General features: G+C 58.4%; 2 protein-coding genes across 2 annotated transcripts; one reads left to right on the top strand and one right to left on the bottom strand.

Moving 5' to 3' along the window:
- The first annotated feature begins 66 nt into the window (after window positions 1-66).
- Window positions 67-2802, top strand: PRDX2 (peroxiredoxin 2). The gene is made up of 6 exons (XM_019746203.2): window positions 67-89; window positions 552-663; window positions 760-913; window positions 1516-1638; window positions 1780-1910; window positions 2479-2802. Exons 2-6 carry the CDS (start codon window positions 561-563, stop codon window positions 2562-2564), a joined length of 597 nt encoding a protein of 198 aa, XP_019601762.1. The 5' UTR covers window positions 67-89; window positions 552-560; the 3' UTR covers window positions 2565-2802.
- Window positions 2803-4917: 2115 nt separating this feature from the next.
- On the bottom strand, window positions 4918-6746 carry JUNB (JunB proto-oncogene, AP-1 transcription factor subunit). The gene has a single exon (XM_019746198.2). The coding sequence runs from the start codon at window positions 6450-6452 to the stop codon at window positions 5409-5411; it is 1044 nt and encodes a 347-aa protein (XP_019601757.1). The 5' UTR covers window positions 6453-6746; the 3' UTR covers window positions 4918-5408.
- Between the last annotated feature and the right edge of the window lie 10024 nt (window positions 6747-16770).

Here is a 16770-nt window from a genome sequence, read left to right as displayed (position 1 = left end):
AAAAGGCTCCGCGGCTCTGAGCGCACTTGGTGCTGAGAAGCTGAGTCTGCGTGTCCGCTGCTCTTTGTGTCCCGCCCTTCCCCACGCAGGTAGGGACACCTAGAACGCACCCAGCTGGGGGGAGCCCCTTGGAGCCGCTTCGGCCCTCTTCAAACTTCAGCGCTGGCCACCTTTGTTTTCCACCCGCTGTGGTGGCCGCCTTTGTCCTTGGTGGGGGAAACCGAGGCCAGAGCCTTGGAGTGCAGGCCGCATGGCCAGGATCCCCGCTCCCTGCTCGCTGGGGCTCCTCGGGGCCGTGGGCCAGCGCCACCGCGCTCGGCGACAAGCTAATGGGGGCCCCGCGGCTGCGGCCTGGCGTCTCTCGCTGGCCGGAGGGGCGGGTCTCCGCGGTCTCAAGGCCGCTCAGAACGGGTACCAGGGAGGGTGCGGGGCAGTGCCGCTGCCTCAGCCAATCTGACTCAGTCATCGGGCCCAGGACGCAACATGACCTTGGGAAGTGAGACAAAGGGTCTTCCCGGGCGCTCTGACCGCGCCGGGGGTGGGGGTCTCAGCTTTCAGTCATGGCCGCCGGTAACGCGCACATTGGAAAGCCCGCCCCGGACTTCCAGGCCACCGCCGTAGTGGAGGGCGCCTTCAAGGAGGTGAAGCTTTCCGACTACAGAGGTGAGGGCGACCTGGAGGGGGCCCAGACTGGGGCGGCGCCCTGGCACTCGAGGCGATGGGCCTTCACTCCTCGTCTATTCCTGCCCTCTTCCTCAGGGAAATACGTGGTCCTCTTTTTCTACCCGTTGGACTTCACTTTTGTGTGCCCTACGGAGATCATCGCTTTCAGCGAACATGCTGAGGACTTCCGAAAGCTGGGCTGCGAGGTGCTGGGGGTCTCTGTGGACTCGCAGTTCACCCACCTGGCTTGGTATTAGCGGGAACCAGCAGGGAGGGAGGGTGCAGCCAAGCCTACACCTGTATAGGGTCGGACCTGTGTGTTCTAGTGGCCATTGCTCAACCTATGCGCCTCCCTTTCTCATCTTTAAAATAAAGGAAAAATGACGCCCAGGTCCTGAACCATGATGACGGTAATTAGCATTTGGAAACTAGTTGCTTGGTGCAGAGTTGCAAATGCTTTTTATCTCACTTTGAGCAAAGCAGCCTCCCTCCCAAGAACTAGCTCAAGAAGGTGGCAACTCCAGTTCAAGGGAGTCAAGGGCTGGGCCCCAGCACACAGCTAGAGAAGAGGATGGGGACTCTGCCTCAAGATGCGTGAGGCTGCAGCACGTGTGAATCCACTTTGCTAGAACAGGCGCATTGGCTTAGCCTTCCCAGCTGTGGGAAACAGCCCCTGCACCCACTTCAGGGTGGGGTGGGTGGGACTCCCAGGGCCTTGCTCTAAAGCCCCTTATCTCTTGTCTCCAGTACTCCCTCTCCAGCTCTTATCACACCCCAGGCCCACAGAGTGAGAACCCTGCTGTGCCAGGCATCCCAGCCTGAGGTCCCAGCCCTGTTTCCTCTACCCCCCAGGATTAACACCCCCCGGAAAGAGGGAGGCTTGGGCCCCCTGAACATCCCCCTCCTGGCCGATGTAACCAGAAACTTGTCCCACGATTATGGTGTGTTGAAGAAAGATGAAGGCATCGCCTACAGGTACCATGGGGTCCTCAGGGAACACCTCCCATGCTCAGGGTGAGGGGACCACTCTTAGGCGATGCCCTCCCTACCCCCAGCCCTGTGGCTGGCAGAGAGATGATGCTCCCAGCTCCTCACAGTGAACACTGATATCTTTAGGGGCCTCTTTATCATCGATGGCAAGGGTATCCTTCGCCAGATCACCATTAATGATTTGCCTGTGGGGCGCTCCGTGGATGAAGCTCTGAGGCTGGTCCAGGCCTTCCAGTACACAGATGAACACGGGGAAGGTGAGTGGGCACACATTCACAGTGGTTCATACGTGAGTAGATACACAGCCCCTCTTTCTGTCACTTATGCGGACATTCACTGCCTGCTCTATCACCTGGGTGACATGGATGTGAGGACCCTAAAGAAGATTCAGCTTAGGGCCTTGTCTGCAGGAAGTTTCTCATCTGGTGGGAGAGATAACCCGAATATAAGGATGGAGTGCTGGGAGGTAATAAAGATCTATAGAGAAGATATTTGAGAAGGTTTGTGCCACAGCAGGCTTGAATAATGTTAGTTGCATCAGAGTACCTTCTCAGATGGAGGACACAGCTTGACCAGTCTCTCAAAGTCCAGTAGGGCTAGGGCTGAGGGAGAAAGATGGGGCTAAAAAGAAATAAAAATATCAGCCACAAAATCCTGCACCTGGGCTTGGGGGCTTCTGTCGATATGTGGCGTGGTGTTGGGTCTGGACCACTTGGCTGTGGGCTTTTTCTTCTGCAATTTGGGTTCTTGCTTTGCCTCTCACTACTTCCCTACCTTGAATATGGGGCTGTAGCATCACCTGTGCATTCTTGTGTCTTCCCACAGTCTGTCCCGCTGGCTGGAAGCCAGGCAGTGACACAATCAAACCCAACGTATATGACAGCAAGGAATACTTCTCCAAACACAACTAGGCTGGCAGACGGGTGCCAAGCTTGGGCTCTTGGTCCCCACCTGTGCCCCTACCTGGGTGCCCTGTGCTGGCCCTGGAAAGGCCAGACCTGCCCCTTCACGTTCCAGTCAATGATCCTGGAAGGCTAGGCCACGGCCGTCTCGTATTCCTAGCTGAGTGGTGAATGGTGAACCCCTCCCTAGAGCCCACCTAGTGAGGCACAGGCCTAGAGGTGACCAATAAAGTATTAGGGACAAATATGAGTCTGTTGGTGTGTTCTGATGTTTCCCCTCTTCCCCTTTCCTCCAGGCTCTGGCCTTGGGAAACTAACACTGTAGTTACTTATCTTCACCACAAGGTGACAGTCTTACCTCATGCTCACCAGTCAACTCATGGTCATTGCTCACGCCTTGGCCTGAGAGCAGTTGTGGAGGGGTGGGGGTGACTTTTGCCCCTTGCTGGGAGCAAGTCCCACGATACCCTAAAGGAACCTGGCTTTGCAGGGCAGTACCCATCCCTTGCCATTGGCCATGCTGGGTTCAAATGCCATTTAAGAATTGTGATCCTTCTTGGCTTTCATCAGGAAAATGGGAATAAAAACAACCAACCCAGATCACCATGCACGTTAAGACAGAAAGTGTGTGAGACTCAGGGCCCAGTGAATAGTTACTACGATGGTTCCTGGGCCTGGAAGAAGAGTCCAGTCTTATGGGAAAGAGGGTGGGGACTCAGTTGTGAGAGCAGAACCAAGAGTGGGAGTTTAAGCTTTATGCACAGTAGGCAAGCTCTGCCCCACCGCAAGTTGGAAAGGTGATGGTTAGGCTGGGAGGCAGGTGTCAGGAGCAAGGTAATATTTCCAGGAGTGTAGTCTGATGCTGTGTGTGTCCAGGCAAGTGGCTTTGCCACTCAGACCTCATTTCCTTCCACAGAATAGGACTGACATGTTCATTTAATACATAGAACCATTATTAATATTGTTATCCAGCCTAATACCCTCCAAGGTCACTCATCTCAGCTTTGGAATTTTATCTACACTCCTCCCCAAGTCCCTGTGTGTGGTCTTCCCTTATTTTATTTCCATCCTCCTGGTTTACTCCATTCCAGACACACTAGCTTCTTACTGTTCTTGAACAGGCTGATCTTGTTCTGGCCACAGGAACTTTGCATGTGGTATTCTCTGCCCAGAACGCTGTTACCCAGGATTTTCTCAAAACCCGGCTTCTTCAAATCTGATCTCATTAAAGGTCCACCTTCCAATCCATTCTCCAAAGCAGCTCATCTCCCCTGCCTCATCACTACCACTTTGACTTGTGTTTTCTCTTCCTAGAACTTACTAAACCATCTCCAAATCGTTTCCTTGTTTATTATCTGTCTGTCTCCTGTGGTCCAGACTGTGTCTCCAGGGCCGTATTGTTCAGAAGTTTATAAATGAATTAATGAAGTGTCTGTTCTGCCTACCCCGCCCCTTTGGCCTGGTTTCCCCGCCTGTGTTTTTCTCGGCTGTTATGGGGGCTTCCAGCTCCGAGGCCAGCTTGACCCTTTTGCAGCGCACCAGCTGCCCTCATACCCATCCCAGCTGCGGGGGAGGGAGCCCCGAGCGAGGGCGGCGGCTGCGCCGGGCGGCCTGAGCAGCCGCCCCGGCAGGACCAGACCTGGCAGTCACCCCGCTCCCTGCCTGGCACCGTGAAGGAAACTGGCAGACGGGCACCGCCCTTCCTGGCGGTGGTGAGGGGGACCGCGGCAGCACGGACAAGCGGAATACAGCAACCCCCCGCCCGGGTCAGGTCAGACAGCGTGGGTGCGGCGGGGCCTGGGTGCCAGCTAGAAAGGGGAGGCTCTGGGGTGGCTCCCGGGACCCAAGAGCGCGGCCCGCCCACCGTGGACGCTCTGGACTCAGGCCTGGGGCTTTCCGGGCCCAAGCAGCCACCCGCCTGGGAAAATCCCGGCCTCCTTCCGGGCGCCGCGGCCTTGCCGGGCAGAGCGGGGGAGGGGATTCCCGGAATCTGCCCGGAGACCGCCGTCGCGTCACTGGGCAGAATCGGCCCATATATGGGCAGCGCTTCCGCTGCGTCAGCGGGGAAAGCCCCGGCGCGCGCCAGTGGACGGGGCTGCGCCTGCGCACTGCACGTCTCGCCCCAGGCATCCTGCCCCCAGGTCCTGCGAGGCTGGGCCCGGTCCGCGCCCTGGACTTTCCAGCCCCCGGGATCAGGGTACGCGAGGAGGGTTGGACACCCGGGCTGGGACTGCGAAATGCCTGGGCAGAGCTGGAGAAGGGACACAAATACCGGAGCGAGCCACAAACAGCAGTGGGGTGTGGGCAGCTCAACACTCTCCTCCCTCCGCCCGCCCGGCTTCGAAAAAAGAGACAACAGAAATTAATAAAGAATCTTTTTTTTTTTACTTAAATAGATTCAATAAAAAGTCAGAACGCACACACACACACAAACACATTTTAAAATAAACTCTAGAGATTGAGTGCGTGTTTCTTTTCCACAGTACGGTGCAGGGGGGAGGGCAGGGGGCGGGGCCCCTCCCTTGAGTCCTCACAGGCTTGAGTACCGGGCGGCGGGGCCAGCTCCGCCGCGATCGCCCCCTCCTCCCCTCCCTGTTAAATACACAAATATATTATATTCAATATGAATCGAGTCTGTTTCCAGCAGAAAAAAAAAATACAAAAAAACGCGGAAGGGGGGCTTGTAAACGTCGAGGTGGAAGGACTGGGCGCAGAGCCGGCGGGCAGGAGTCCAGTGTGGTTTTCGCCGCCCCCATGCCCCGGGGCAAGTGCCCACCGCCTGCCCCCTCGCCCCTTGGGAGGCGTGCGCCCAGCCGTCCAGGCTGGGGGAATGTCCGTACGGGGAAGGGGTGCTCAGAAGGCGTGTCCCTTGACCCCGAGCAGCAGCTGGCAGCCGTTGCTAACATGGGTCATGACCTTCTGTTTGAGCTGGGCCACCTGCTCCCGGAGGAGGCCGGCAGTGCTGGAGAGCCCTGCGTTCTCCGCCTTGAGTGTCTTCACCTTGTCCTCTAGGCGCGCGATGCGCTCCAGCTTCCGCTTCCGGCACTTGGTGGCCGCCAGCCGGTTCCGCAGCCGCTTGCGCTCCACTTTGATGCGCTCCTGGTCTTCCATGTTGATGGGGGAAACTGGCGGCGTGGCGTCGCGGCTGCGCGCCTCAGGCACGGTCTGAGGTTCCTCCTTGAAGGTGGAGGCGCCTCGGCCAAGGCCCAGCTGTGCCGGGTGGCCGCCAGCAAAGGGCGGCGCGTGTGGGAGGTAGCTGATGGTGGCCGTCGGGTATGAGCTCCCGGTCCCGACGGCAGCCCCGGCGCCTCCGGAGGGCGCAGAGGCTGGGGAATAGCTGCTGAGGTTGGTGTAGACAGGAGGCGGCTCCGGGCCGGCGTAGACACCCCCGGGCCCCGCCGGGGGGCCCCCGCTGGCGCCCAGGGACACATTGGGGGGTGTCACGTGGTTCATCTTGTGCAGGTCGTCCAGGGCTTTGACAAAGCCGTCGGCGAAGCCCTCCTGTTCCTCGGTGACGCCGCCCCCCGCTCCCCCCGCACCTCCACCGCTGCCACCCCCTCGGGGGTAAAAGTACTGTCCCGGAGGCGTGGGCGTCGTCGTGATCACGCCGTTGCTATTAGGGACGATCAGGCGCTCTAGCTCCGATGAGGCGAGCTTGAGCGACGCGCCGGTGTCCGAGCCCTGGCCGGAAAAGTAGCTGCCACCACCGCTGCCCTCTGGGCCGGGGCCCCGCGCCCCGGGCGCTTTCAGACTTCGGTAGGGGTCGGCAAGGTTGAGCGCCAGGGTGGGTTTCAGGAGTTTGTAGTCGTGTAGAGAGAGTCCGCCCGGGGCCCGGCCGTATCCCGCCGCTGCGTATGAGTCGTCGTGGTAGAAGGGCTGTTCCATTTTAGTGCACATCCGGGCGGCCCGGGCGGTTTGGGGGGGTCCCTGCGGGGCCGCCCCGGGCCTCGCTGCTGCGAGCGGTGCTCTGTCCGCGGCGGTGGCTGGACTGACTGTCTGGACGCGCGGCCCTAGGTGCCGGCACCCGCCAGGAGAGGCCACCCGGCCGCCTTGCGCGGAAGCTCTGTGCGGCTTCTCCAGCCCCTCTGCCCCTCTCTGGCGCGCTCGCTTTCTCCGTGTCGCTTACCCCTGCTCCCCGTTCCCTGCTGGCTCAGATGCTGGCCTGCCGCGCTCAAGGTACCGGCCGCTCAGCCAGAGCCACACGCTTTTATACCAAGAGTACCAGCTGCGGAAGTGAGCTCCGATTGGCCGTCGCGCGAGCCGGGCCCCCGCGCCCCCCTCCTCGAGCGTGGGGAAGGGGAGGAGGCGGCTCGCGTCACTGTCAGGAAGCGCGTGTCCTTGTAAACAGCGGCCACGGGCTGGGTGGCTTGGCTATGCTGTAGGGGGAGGGGCTCAGGGGACCCCGGGACGCGCGAGGAAGGGGGTGCTGGGGCGGTCCGAGGCACACGGGGAGGGGCTCCAGGGTGGGTGATGATACCCCTGAAGTAGGCGATGAGGGGCATGAGGAACTGGTACAGAGCAAGTGTGTGTGTGTGTGTGTTTGGGGAGCGGGGTGTCCCATGTTGTACATAGAAGGGCCTGAAGGACCCGGAGTATCCGAAAGGAGTTGGAAAGCTGAGAATACGCTGGGAGATCCCATAAAAGAGAGACGGAAGGGTTAAGCCTGGGGAGGGGTAAAGAGAGGCCTGACACAGGAATTGTGTGGGGGTCCCAAGTACCAGGGGTTGAGGGACTGGGATTTTCATGGGAGCGACTGAACCCAGGAAAATTGGGGAGGAGGAGAAATGAAAAGGGTACACCGGGAGAGGCTTGAGGACACATTGTGCAAGAAATGAGTAGGGGTCCTGGAGTCCATGGGAGAGACAGAAGGTCCCCCATAAATGGGAAGGGGGGGACACTGGGGGAATCTAGATATGCAGAAAGTGAGTGAGGGTCCTGGGGTACACTGAGTCAGAGAAAATATGTGGGGTACAAAAGGGGGACAGTCACAGTTGGGGGTCACGAGTCATCTGCAAAGCCCTGATGAAGTAGAATTAGGGTCGGAACACACTTTCAGAGCTGAGCTGCCAATGACAGAGGGTCCCCGGTTAAGACAGAGGAAAGGCGGGGTCTTTGAGGATCCTGGGGACTTGGGCTGCTGGATCTTCCATGATTGGCGCCCCCTCTTTTGGGTGACTTCTAGGCTGAGGTCTTTGTATACTCTGTCCCCATCCCAAAGCCTTTCCCCAGTGACCGTGGGCTTGACGGACACCGTGTCGGCTCCTGGTGCTTGGACCCAGCCCCACGGCCTGGGCGCGGTCACCCAACCCCACTCCTTCCTTAGAAAAGGCCTGGGAAGAGCTCCGCGGCAGGAAATGTGGCAACAGCCCTGGGGAACGGAGCCCAGCCCGGCCTCCGTCACTCAGATCCTACTGGACCGTGCGCCCCGCCCTAGGTCCGGCGGGGTTCTGCGCCTCGGATGAGGAACCTGGGAGCGCGACCACTGCTGAGGCCTGGGTGCGCCGAACACGCCCAGCTGCAGAGGCCTCCAGTCACTGTTCCCCCCGCCCGGCAATGTGGTTCAGCCCGCGGCGCCGGCAATCTCGGAGGCAGACAGTCCGGGGACTATTCCATTGGCCCGACAGAGGGGGACGCACCCGAGAGCGGGGCCTGGTCGCTATGGCAACAGGCCAGAGTCCGTGCGCTGGCTGGGGGGCGGGGCGATCCCCGGGAGGCTCTCCCTGACGCCCATATAAGGGCACAGGAAGGGGTGGGGCCAGCGCTGTCCCGGGGACCCGAGCCAGGAGCCGGGAGCCTTGGTATCTGCCAGGTCCCAGGGCGCGCCCGGGCCCCCGGACGGCTAGTCCCGACCAGCCCCGGCCGCCGCCTCCGGGGCCCCCACGGCCGCCTGGCCCAGCCCCACCCAGTCGCTCTGGGGCGGCGTCCTGCTAGGCCTGGCCCGACCCAGCCCGGCAGGTCCCCGCCTGTCCGCGGGCCTGGGTCGGACTTCGCCCCCGGCCCGACGGGGCGCGGAGAGGGCGGGTCAGTGCCTCCAGGCGCCCCCGGCGCCTGGGCGGGCTGGCAAGGCTGCCTCCTCCCTCGGGCGGGTACCTTCCTTTCTGCCAGATGTGGGGCTCCTCCCCACAAACACCCTTAGGGGCCGGGATGCCCCCTCCTTCTCTCATGTGAGCAAGCGCCCCTACTCTTGTTTTGTTTGGGGGTTCCGTCAACCATCCAGAATACCTGGGAGAGGTTCCCTTCCTCCACAGGGTATCGCTTTTATCTGAGGGCTCCCCTTCCCTCCAGTCAGAAGGGACCTGAAAATCCAAGGGGAGAATCTGGGGAAACCCAGAGCCCCTTCCCCAGTTAAGGACTGAGTGGGTGTTTAGATGGTGAGGTTTCTAGTTAGACTTAAGGTGGGACTTCCAAGCAGTTAGGATGTGAGCCAATAGAACAAGCAGTGAGAAGCGCAGTCTCTCTCTCTCTCTCTCTCTCTCTCTCTCTCTCTCTCTCTCTCTCTCTCTCTCTCTCTCTCTGAGAGGCCTGTATCTTCTGGAATGATGGAAGTTTCTTTAGGGTAGAGGCTGAGGATGGAGCTAGCCAGCTTTTGTACGACGACAGGCACAGAGCTCACCAATGGTGGGGGAGAGAAGGAAAACGAAAGAGGTGAAAGAGAAACAGCTATGTAGGGGTAGGGGGAAGTCCAGTAGAGCAGTGGTGCTTGGGAGGAAGGTCCCATGAGAAGCTGGGGGCGTCCCTGTCTTTGGTCTTTGGAGGTCCTTGTGACCCCTGGTTGCCCCCTTCCCTCCTCCCCTCGTTTGAACTGCTCCCCTACCCCGCCCCAGGCTCAAGGGAGATTCCAGCGGCCGCTGAGTCTGGCCGGCAGGCTGCCAAGGCCTATGTCTCCCGCCCATGCTAATAACTGCAGCTGACATCTGGCCTGGGCCCTGCGGGGGTGCAGTAGGCAAGGTTGGGGGGCTGGGCAGGTCTGGCCAGAGGGCAGCATCTCACGAAGCCAACCTGCAGGTCTCACAGGCCAGGAGGCCACAGTGAGTCAGCCCTGGCCAGTGCTGAGGCAGGCCAGGCCAGGGGAGTCTTGGAAAGAGGTGAGGCCAACCCAGAGAGGATCGAGATGGAGGGCAAGGACTCAGCAAGGAAAAGTGGGTGTATGAAGGCGGGGGTCAGGGCAGGGAGAGATGGCCAGAGAGACAAACCCGGGGCAAGGTTAACATCATGCAGACAGCAAGATTCAGACACTTAAGATAGGCAGACAGACTGAGAAATAGTAATTATTATTTTAATAGCTAACACTTATATGGCTCTTATCATGGGCCAGGCACTCTTCTAAGTGGTTTACATAGAATAACTCATTGCCTGCTTCCAACCACCCAGAGAAATACATGCTATGTACCCCCATTTAACAGACAAGAAAACCGAGGCACAGGAAGGTAAAGAACTTGCCTGATGTCCCACAGCTGTAAGTGCTGGAGTCGAGATATAACCCTAGCTGTCTGGCTCCAGAGCATTACCACTACACTGTGAATAATCACAAGCAGAGAGGCTTTTATATAGTACCAACTGGATGCCAAGCTCTGTAGACCCTTTCATGAAGGGTCTCCTTTAATCTGGAGAGCAATGGAGTTGGGCACAGGATGGAGAGATGCTGGTAGGTGGGGGGCCAGCCCAGCATGTTGGAGTGGGGTCGGGTCGCTCCTTGTACTCTACATGGGTGTTTGAACAGGGGGTGGGGATCAGGCCAGCAAGGGAGGGCGGGGGCCCAGCTGAGCTGGTACAGCCGGTTCCAGGCCCCTGCCAGTCTCACCCTTGTGGCCTGGGCACCACCCCCTCACGCCGCCCCACTGGCGCCAAGGGCCCTGTGAAGAGGGTGTGAGGATAGCCCCCTCCCCCGCCTGGCCTGGGTGCCCAGATTGGCAGCTGGGGACTGCCCAGCCCCTGGGCTCCAGACCAGCATCTGTAGGAGGATTCTGTGCCCAGGCTTCCCCCACATCCAGGGGCCCAGGGCATGGGGTGGGGGGACAGGATAAGGGGGAAGTTCACCCACCCCCACCCACGGGTCTCTCTGGGGCTTTTGGTCCTGACATGAGGGACTTCTCCTTCTTATAAATAGCGTGGTGACCCCCCTCCCCCTGGCCCCACTGACCAGTGGAGCCCTCACCAGGAAACTGGGCTGGGGGCTGTGTGTGAGTCAGCCAGTGGGCAGGACAGGGCGAGAACCCACAAGTCATAGCACCCAACATCCCGCGTCCCTGCCCCTGGGTGTGGACAGGCAGCTGGGCAGGAAGAGGCTGAGAATCAGAGAGGCCCTCCCCCAGGAACCCTTGGCCTGCCAGCTACCTTCCTCCCCCACCTCTGTGGTTTGGGGGTCCCTCACCCCTCTGCTAGAGAGGAAGCTGCTGGGTTTTCTTGGAAGCAGGAAGGAGAGGCTGTCTCCTCAGGCTGACTCAGCTGGGCATGAGGGGAGTTTCCCACAAAACTGTTTCTGTCCCCCACACACACTGCTGGTGAGGTCTTGGGGGGCCTGAGTCTGACTGAGATTCTGTGTGCCCCCTTTACAGGGGATGTGCTGAGAAAACAGGCCCACAACCCACCAGGGACTGAGGCAGCTGAGTTGGGCCTATGGGAAATGACAAACAGTAGGCAGGGCGGAAAGTGGGGGGCAATGTTTGGAGAAAGTAAGTGCTGGAATCTCTGAAGGGGATAGAGACAGGCTGGGAAGCCTAGAGCCCCACAGAACCTCAGCAGGGTCCAGGAGTGCGTGTGTCTGGTCGGCTGTGGGTCTGTGTGTGGCTGGCTTGTCAGGGCGTGTGAGGGTATGTGAGGCCTGTCTCCCCAGTACATTTGTCTGTGTGTTGGCCTAACCCTGCAGGGGTGTATAGGGTCTGTCTGTTTTGTGTGTGTGTGTGTGTTGGGGGAGTGAGTGTGTGTGTATGGTCTATGGAATAGGTTGCATGTAGCTGGTCTATATATGCATGTGTTGTTTTGGAATTCATATGGCTAACCTATTCATGTCTGGTGTGTATGTGTGTTTGTGTGTGTGAGGTCCATGGCTTGCCTGTGTGAGGTCTGTGTGTGTGTGAGCTCTGTGGCTGGTGTGTGTGCGTGTGTGTGTGTCAGGTATCTCTGTGCCATTGTTTATGAATGTTTGGCTATGGCCTGTCTGTGGTTTGTGTGTGTGTGTGTGTGTGTGTGTGTGTGTGCGCATATGCCAGGGTGTCTCTGTGCCAATGTGTTTAGGAATGCACTACTGTGGCCTGTCCATGCCTCTCTGTACTGGATGTGACTGTCTGTTCATAGCATGTGTGAATGTCAGTTTGTCTGTTTGCATTTGTCCATCTGTTGGTGAATCTGACATGTGAGTGTTACCAGTGTGGTAGCGTGTATCTGTAAGTCTTGATGTCCCTTGTAGCCTTTTGAGTGTGTGCAACTGTGTGGGGAGCACGGGAGGGGCCTTTTTTGTCATGGTGTATACGTGTCCTCTCTATCCATCTCATCACAGGTTTGTTTTTCTCTTTTGCCTCTGAGTGTCTTTCCGAGTTAGTGATCTTGCTAGTGTGTGTGTGTGTGTGTGTGTGTGTGTGTGTGCTCATGTGTTGCTTTCTCTTGTGTGTCAGGATCTGACAGTGTGTGTCTGAACATGTCTTATGAAGCTCTTGTGGTGCTTGTGCTGAAAGTGACTGTCCGTTCTCTGAATCTATCAACTTGTATGCATTGTCACGCGTATCTAACCCACAATCATCTCTGTATCTGTGTGTTTCTGGCCTGTCACATTTGTCTCCAAGTGCATGTAACCATGCTACTTGGTGAGCCAGGCTCACCTGAATGTCTCTCTGTGCTTGTGTTTGGCAGTGTGTCTATCTTGTCTGTATGCCCAGTTGATTTATCTGTGTCACACACACCCTGCCTGCATACTTCTGGCCTGTTGATGGCTTGGGTGTTTGGCAGAATTTCGATCTTGTTCCTGAGTCTGCCCTGTCACTGACTATGTCTGTGTGACATCCATTGCTGGTTTTTTTTGCCCAGTGTGTGTCTGACCCTGTCAGTGTGTCCCAAGTTGGCAGTCTCACTGTGGCAGGGTGACAGGGGTTTGTGTCTGGACTGGCTCTCTCAGGGTGACTGTGTATGTGAATACTCCTTGCCACCCCCCCAAGTCTGGCCACCCTGGGCCATGTTTACTCTGCCCCCAGCTGACTTCTGCCCTGCCCCGGGAGGGGCTGACCCTCCCATCTGGTCTGTCCAGCCGGCCATCCACAGGATGTTCCCGAGACGCTGTCTCCGCCAACATCCCCTCCCTCGGGCCACCCTCAGGTCAGGACCCAGGCGTCCAGGGCAGCAGGGGGTGGGGCTGCAGCGTGGGGGCCCTGTAAGGGCCCGGGAATGAGGGTGGGGGGGTGGGGAGGCGACGGGCCCAACAGGTTCCGCCTCATTCCTGCTCCGCCTCTCACTTCCTGGGTGCCTGCGGTGTGGGGGGGCAGGGGTGTACGGGATGAACCCCAAGGCCTCGGAGCACATGGGTGGGGCACTGGGTTAGCTAGCAAGGACTCACTCCTGCTGGGCACTCTAACACCCAGGAAGAGACAGGAGGAGTCTGGGTCCTTCTGCGTGCCAAGCCTCCTCCCTGCTTCTGTGCTGAGCTCTGGATGCAAAACGTTCCATCCATTATCACCTAATCCCCACAATGCCACAATGAGCAGGACATAATTATCCCCCATTTTCAGATGGGTAAACTGAGACTCAGCTGTGAGAGCAGAGGCAGGATTTGAACCCAGCTCTATCTGCTACCCAAGACCCCCAGCCATCTCACCAACTGCTTTCCCTTCCCTCTGTAAAAATGGTACATGTGGAGTGGAATATGAACCCAGGCCCCCAGGAGGCCCGGCTCAAGGGGGCGCCCAGCTTGCTCTGAGTCAAAAGGGGCCCCTGGATGAAATGAATAAGAAAACGGCTTTAACCGTTTCATCGCCAAGAAGGGCTCTGCCAAAACTTCCTGTGGGCTGTGGGGGGAGGGGCTGGGTTCCCGGAGGCCAGGGATGGGGGAAACGCCTTTAGTGACCTTGGCAAGGACCAGGTAAGGGACCCTCCTCCCCCAGAGCAAGGGGTCCCCAGAGCTTGGTTCTTGGCTTCCCTGCCAGGAGGGGGGTCTCAGAGTCCACAGACCCCTCCCCAGGGGCCTGAGTCACACATGGGGAAAGCCGCGAGGGGTGAGTCACAGGGACGGAGAAGGGGGAGCGGGGTCGGCTGCGGCCAGGGGACCCCCGGGCTGGCCTGAGTCACGCACACCCCGGCCTCGCTAACCCCAGCCCTCTTCCCCGGGGACCGGGAGAGGGAAGCGCATTGCAGACGACGGAGCTGGAAGAAGATCTGGAGAGGAGGGGAGGAGGCACTCGGGAAGCCCTGGTTCCCATGGTAACTGGGGGGGGGTCTCTCGGTTCGATGGGGGAGTTCCTTCCCTGGCAGGGACGGCCCCCAGACGCCGGGGAAGCCCCCGCGCGCAGCGTCTAGGGGCCACAAGTTTCAGGTCGGACAGGAAGGGGTTAACGGCAGCCCCCTCCGGGTTTCACCAGCGCTCCAAGGCCTGGGTGGGGCGGGGCTGTGCACCGCGCGCCCTCGCGCGCTCCGCCCCCGCGGCCGCCCACGCACGCGCGCATGCAGCTAGCCCATCCCCCGCGCTCGCACGCACGACCGCGTCGGGCTCCACGCACGCAGTGACCCCCGTCGTGTCTCACGTCACGCACGACGCACGCGCCCCCGCAGCGCAGGGAGGGGCCCTTCCAGCATAGAGCAGCAGGTTCCAGGGCGCCTAACATCCCTGCAACAGTTATTACCTCTGTTGAGTACTCTGCCCTGTGACTTTGGCATTCCCCCTACAATGTCACAAACTCTCCGACCGAGTTTCACATGGACACAGGATACCCCTGCCACACGATGGCACAAACCTTCACTAGTCCAGCCAGTTCTGCAGCGACCGCAGACAGGGTCCCTTGGACGCATTCGGAGGCACAGTTACACAGACTCACCCATCACACACCGTTTTTGGTAGGGACACAGACAGGGCCATCTTCATATACAGGTGGCATATACAAACATTCGGATAAAGTCACACCATCACCATCAAGACAAAGTAAGACAAAGCCTCGGACATCAAGACACATGATAGTCATGCTGTGATATGATCATCACAAAAGACGCGCGTGAAGTAAACTAGGGTCATAGAGACAAACCCAAAAGCCATAAACAGGGACATTCATATTGTCAAGGGTACATGGAGAAGCCAAGGACACACATGACAGGGTCACACTGTCACAGAAAGACACATGATGGAGAGAAAGTAGGACAGTCACACAGAAACACAACTTAAAGCCACGTTGAGGTGCTGATTGTCACACTTCTAACAAAGAATAACGACTATACCGTGTTTCCCCGATAAGACCAGGTCTTATATTAATTTTTGCTCCAAAAGACTCATTAGAACTGATTGTCCGGCTAGGTCTTATTTTCGGGGAAACACAGTAAACATAAAGCAAGGTCTTAAATAGAGAGCATGTGCCCCAGTCCCTGACAGCCCCCCACCCACACACCACCAAGTCACACATAGTCTGTTGCATAAATTCCCAGGGCTCCAAGACACACCAAGACAGGTGGATACAGACATACACACCTATGCGCACTCAATCACACAAATGTGAGCACACTTCATAAGGACTCAGACACACAGACAAAGGGAGGTGTATAGGATGGGAGTTCCTGGAAGGATGTCAGTGTCTGAAGTGCAGAGGGCCTGTATGTAGCATGGTGTCTACCCTATGGCTGTGGTCAGCCCTGGGGGAGGGGCATCCATCCTCCAACTGTGTGAACCCAGGGTCCCCATCCCAGTCCTCATGACTGGGTCTCTGCCCAGATGTGAAGGCCAGAGGGTGCGGGCCGGGGTCCAGCTGTGGCCACAGGGAGGGGTTGAGTCACCCACTTCCCAGCAATACTACCCAGGCTGGGCCCAACTGTTCCTGGAAACAGGAGGGGGTGGGGTCCCCAAATCAGCTGGGGACTGCTGGCTCAGACCTGCCCTCTCTGTCCCAACAAAAATGAGTGCCTCCAGACCATCCCCCAAATTTGGAGCTCCCTTCATTGAAAATGGGAGTTTGCATCCTTTGCCCAAATATAGGGTCCTTGCCCCGAAATGAGGGCTTGTGACCCCTTTCATTGAATTGAAGGTACCTGGATCCCTAATAGTGTGACTCCCTGCATCCCATAATAGAGATTACTGCTCTTCTCTGCCAAAACAGGAGTTCGTTTTCATTCCAAACATGAGATTCCTGACGCCTCAAATAGAGGGTTGTGGCTCCTCCCCCAAACTGATGGCACAGGGACCTTTCCTTAAACATGGGGATTCGGATAGAATGCCCGTAATGTCACATCAACAATAGAACAATTCATGTCTATGTTGCCAATATTTGGATTTCCAGATTCCTCCTAATCATCAGGATCCCTGAGGCTTTTGCAAACACTGGGACCCCACTCCAAATGTTTGGTGATCCTAGCATGTCCCCCAACATTGGGCAATTAGGCCCTCGCACAAATATTACTCCCCCCACACACACCTTATTCAGGTACAGCCCTAGTTCCTGGCTCACCTTCCACTTCTACCTAGGGCCAGGGTGGCCCCGTTTCCCCCTATTGGCAGCACCCTCTCCTCCGGTGGATGCGGGATTGGGGAGCCAGCGGCAATGGTGTCCACGTCCGCCCGCCGGAAGGCAGTCCAGTCCGGAAGCCAGCACTACCGGTCGGCCCTTGTCCCCTTCCCCTTTACTCTCTCCTCCCACCCAGCTCCCAGGGGCTAGAGGCTGAAAACAACGTGGGAAGGGGATGTGAGGGTATAGACAAGCCTCCGAGGCTCCCACGTGCGTGCGTGCGTGCGGCTGCGCATCTGAGTGGGTTGTAACCGCGTGTCTGGTGGTAGAGTGACTCTGTTCTTGAGAAGTGGCTTGGGACTGTCCTACTGCCTAACCCGCTCCGGGGCAGGGTCGCAGGAGACAGACTCTGGGTTGGAGGGAGCAGCACCACTCCCCTCAGACCTAGACTCACCCCCAAGGCCGAGCCCGCCCCCCTCCGGGTACTGCTAATAACCTCATTACGTCGCCCTCACCTCGGGGGAGGGGCTGCCAGGGAACTCAGGCATCAAAGGGCGCTGGCCCGGGCTTGACCCCTCCCTCTAAAGCCGGGT

Source organism: Rhinolophus sinicus, chromosome 15, assembly GCF_057876585.1.
Source record: "Rhinolophus sinicus isolate RSI-liver-muscle chromosome 15, RSI-T2T, whole genome shotgun sequence".
NCBI lineage: Eukaryota > Metazoa > Chordata > Mammalia > Chiroptera > Rhinolophidae > Rhinolophus > Rhinolophus sinicus.
The sequence above is the reverse complement of the archived record's forward strand: the minus strand, read 5'-3'. Positions and strand labels throughout refer to the sequence as shown.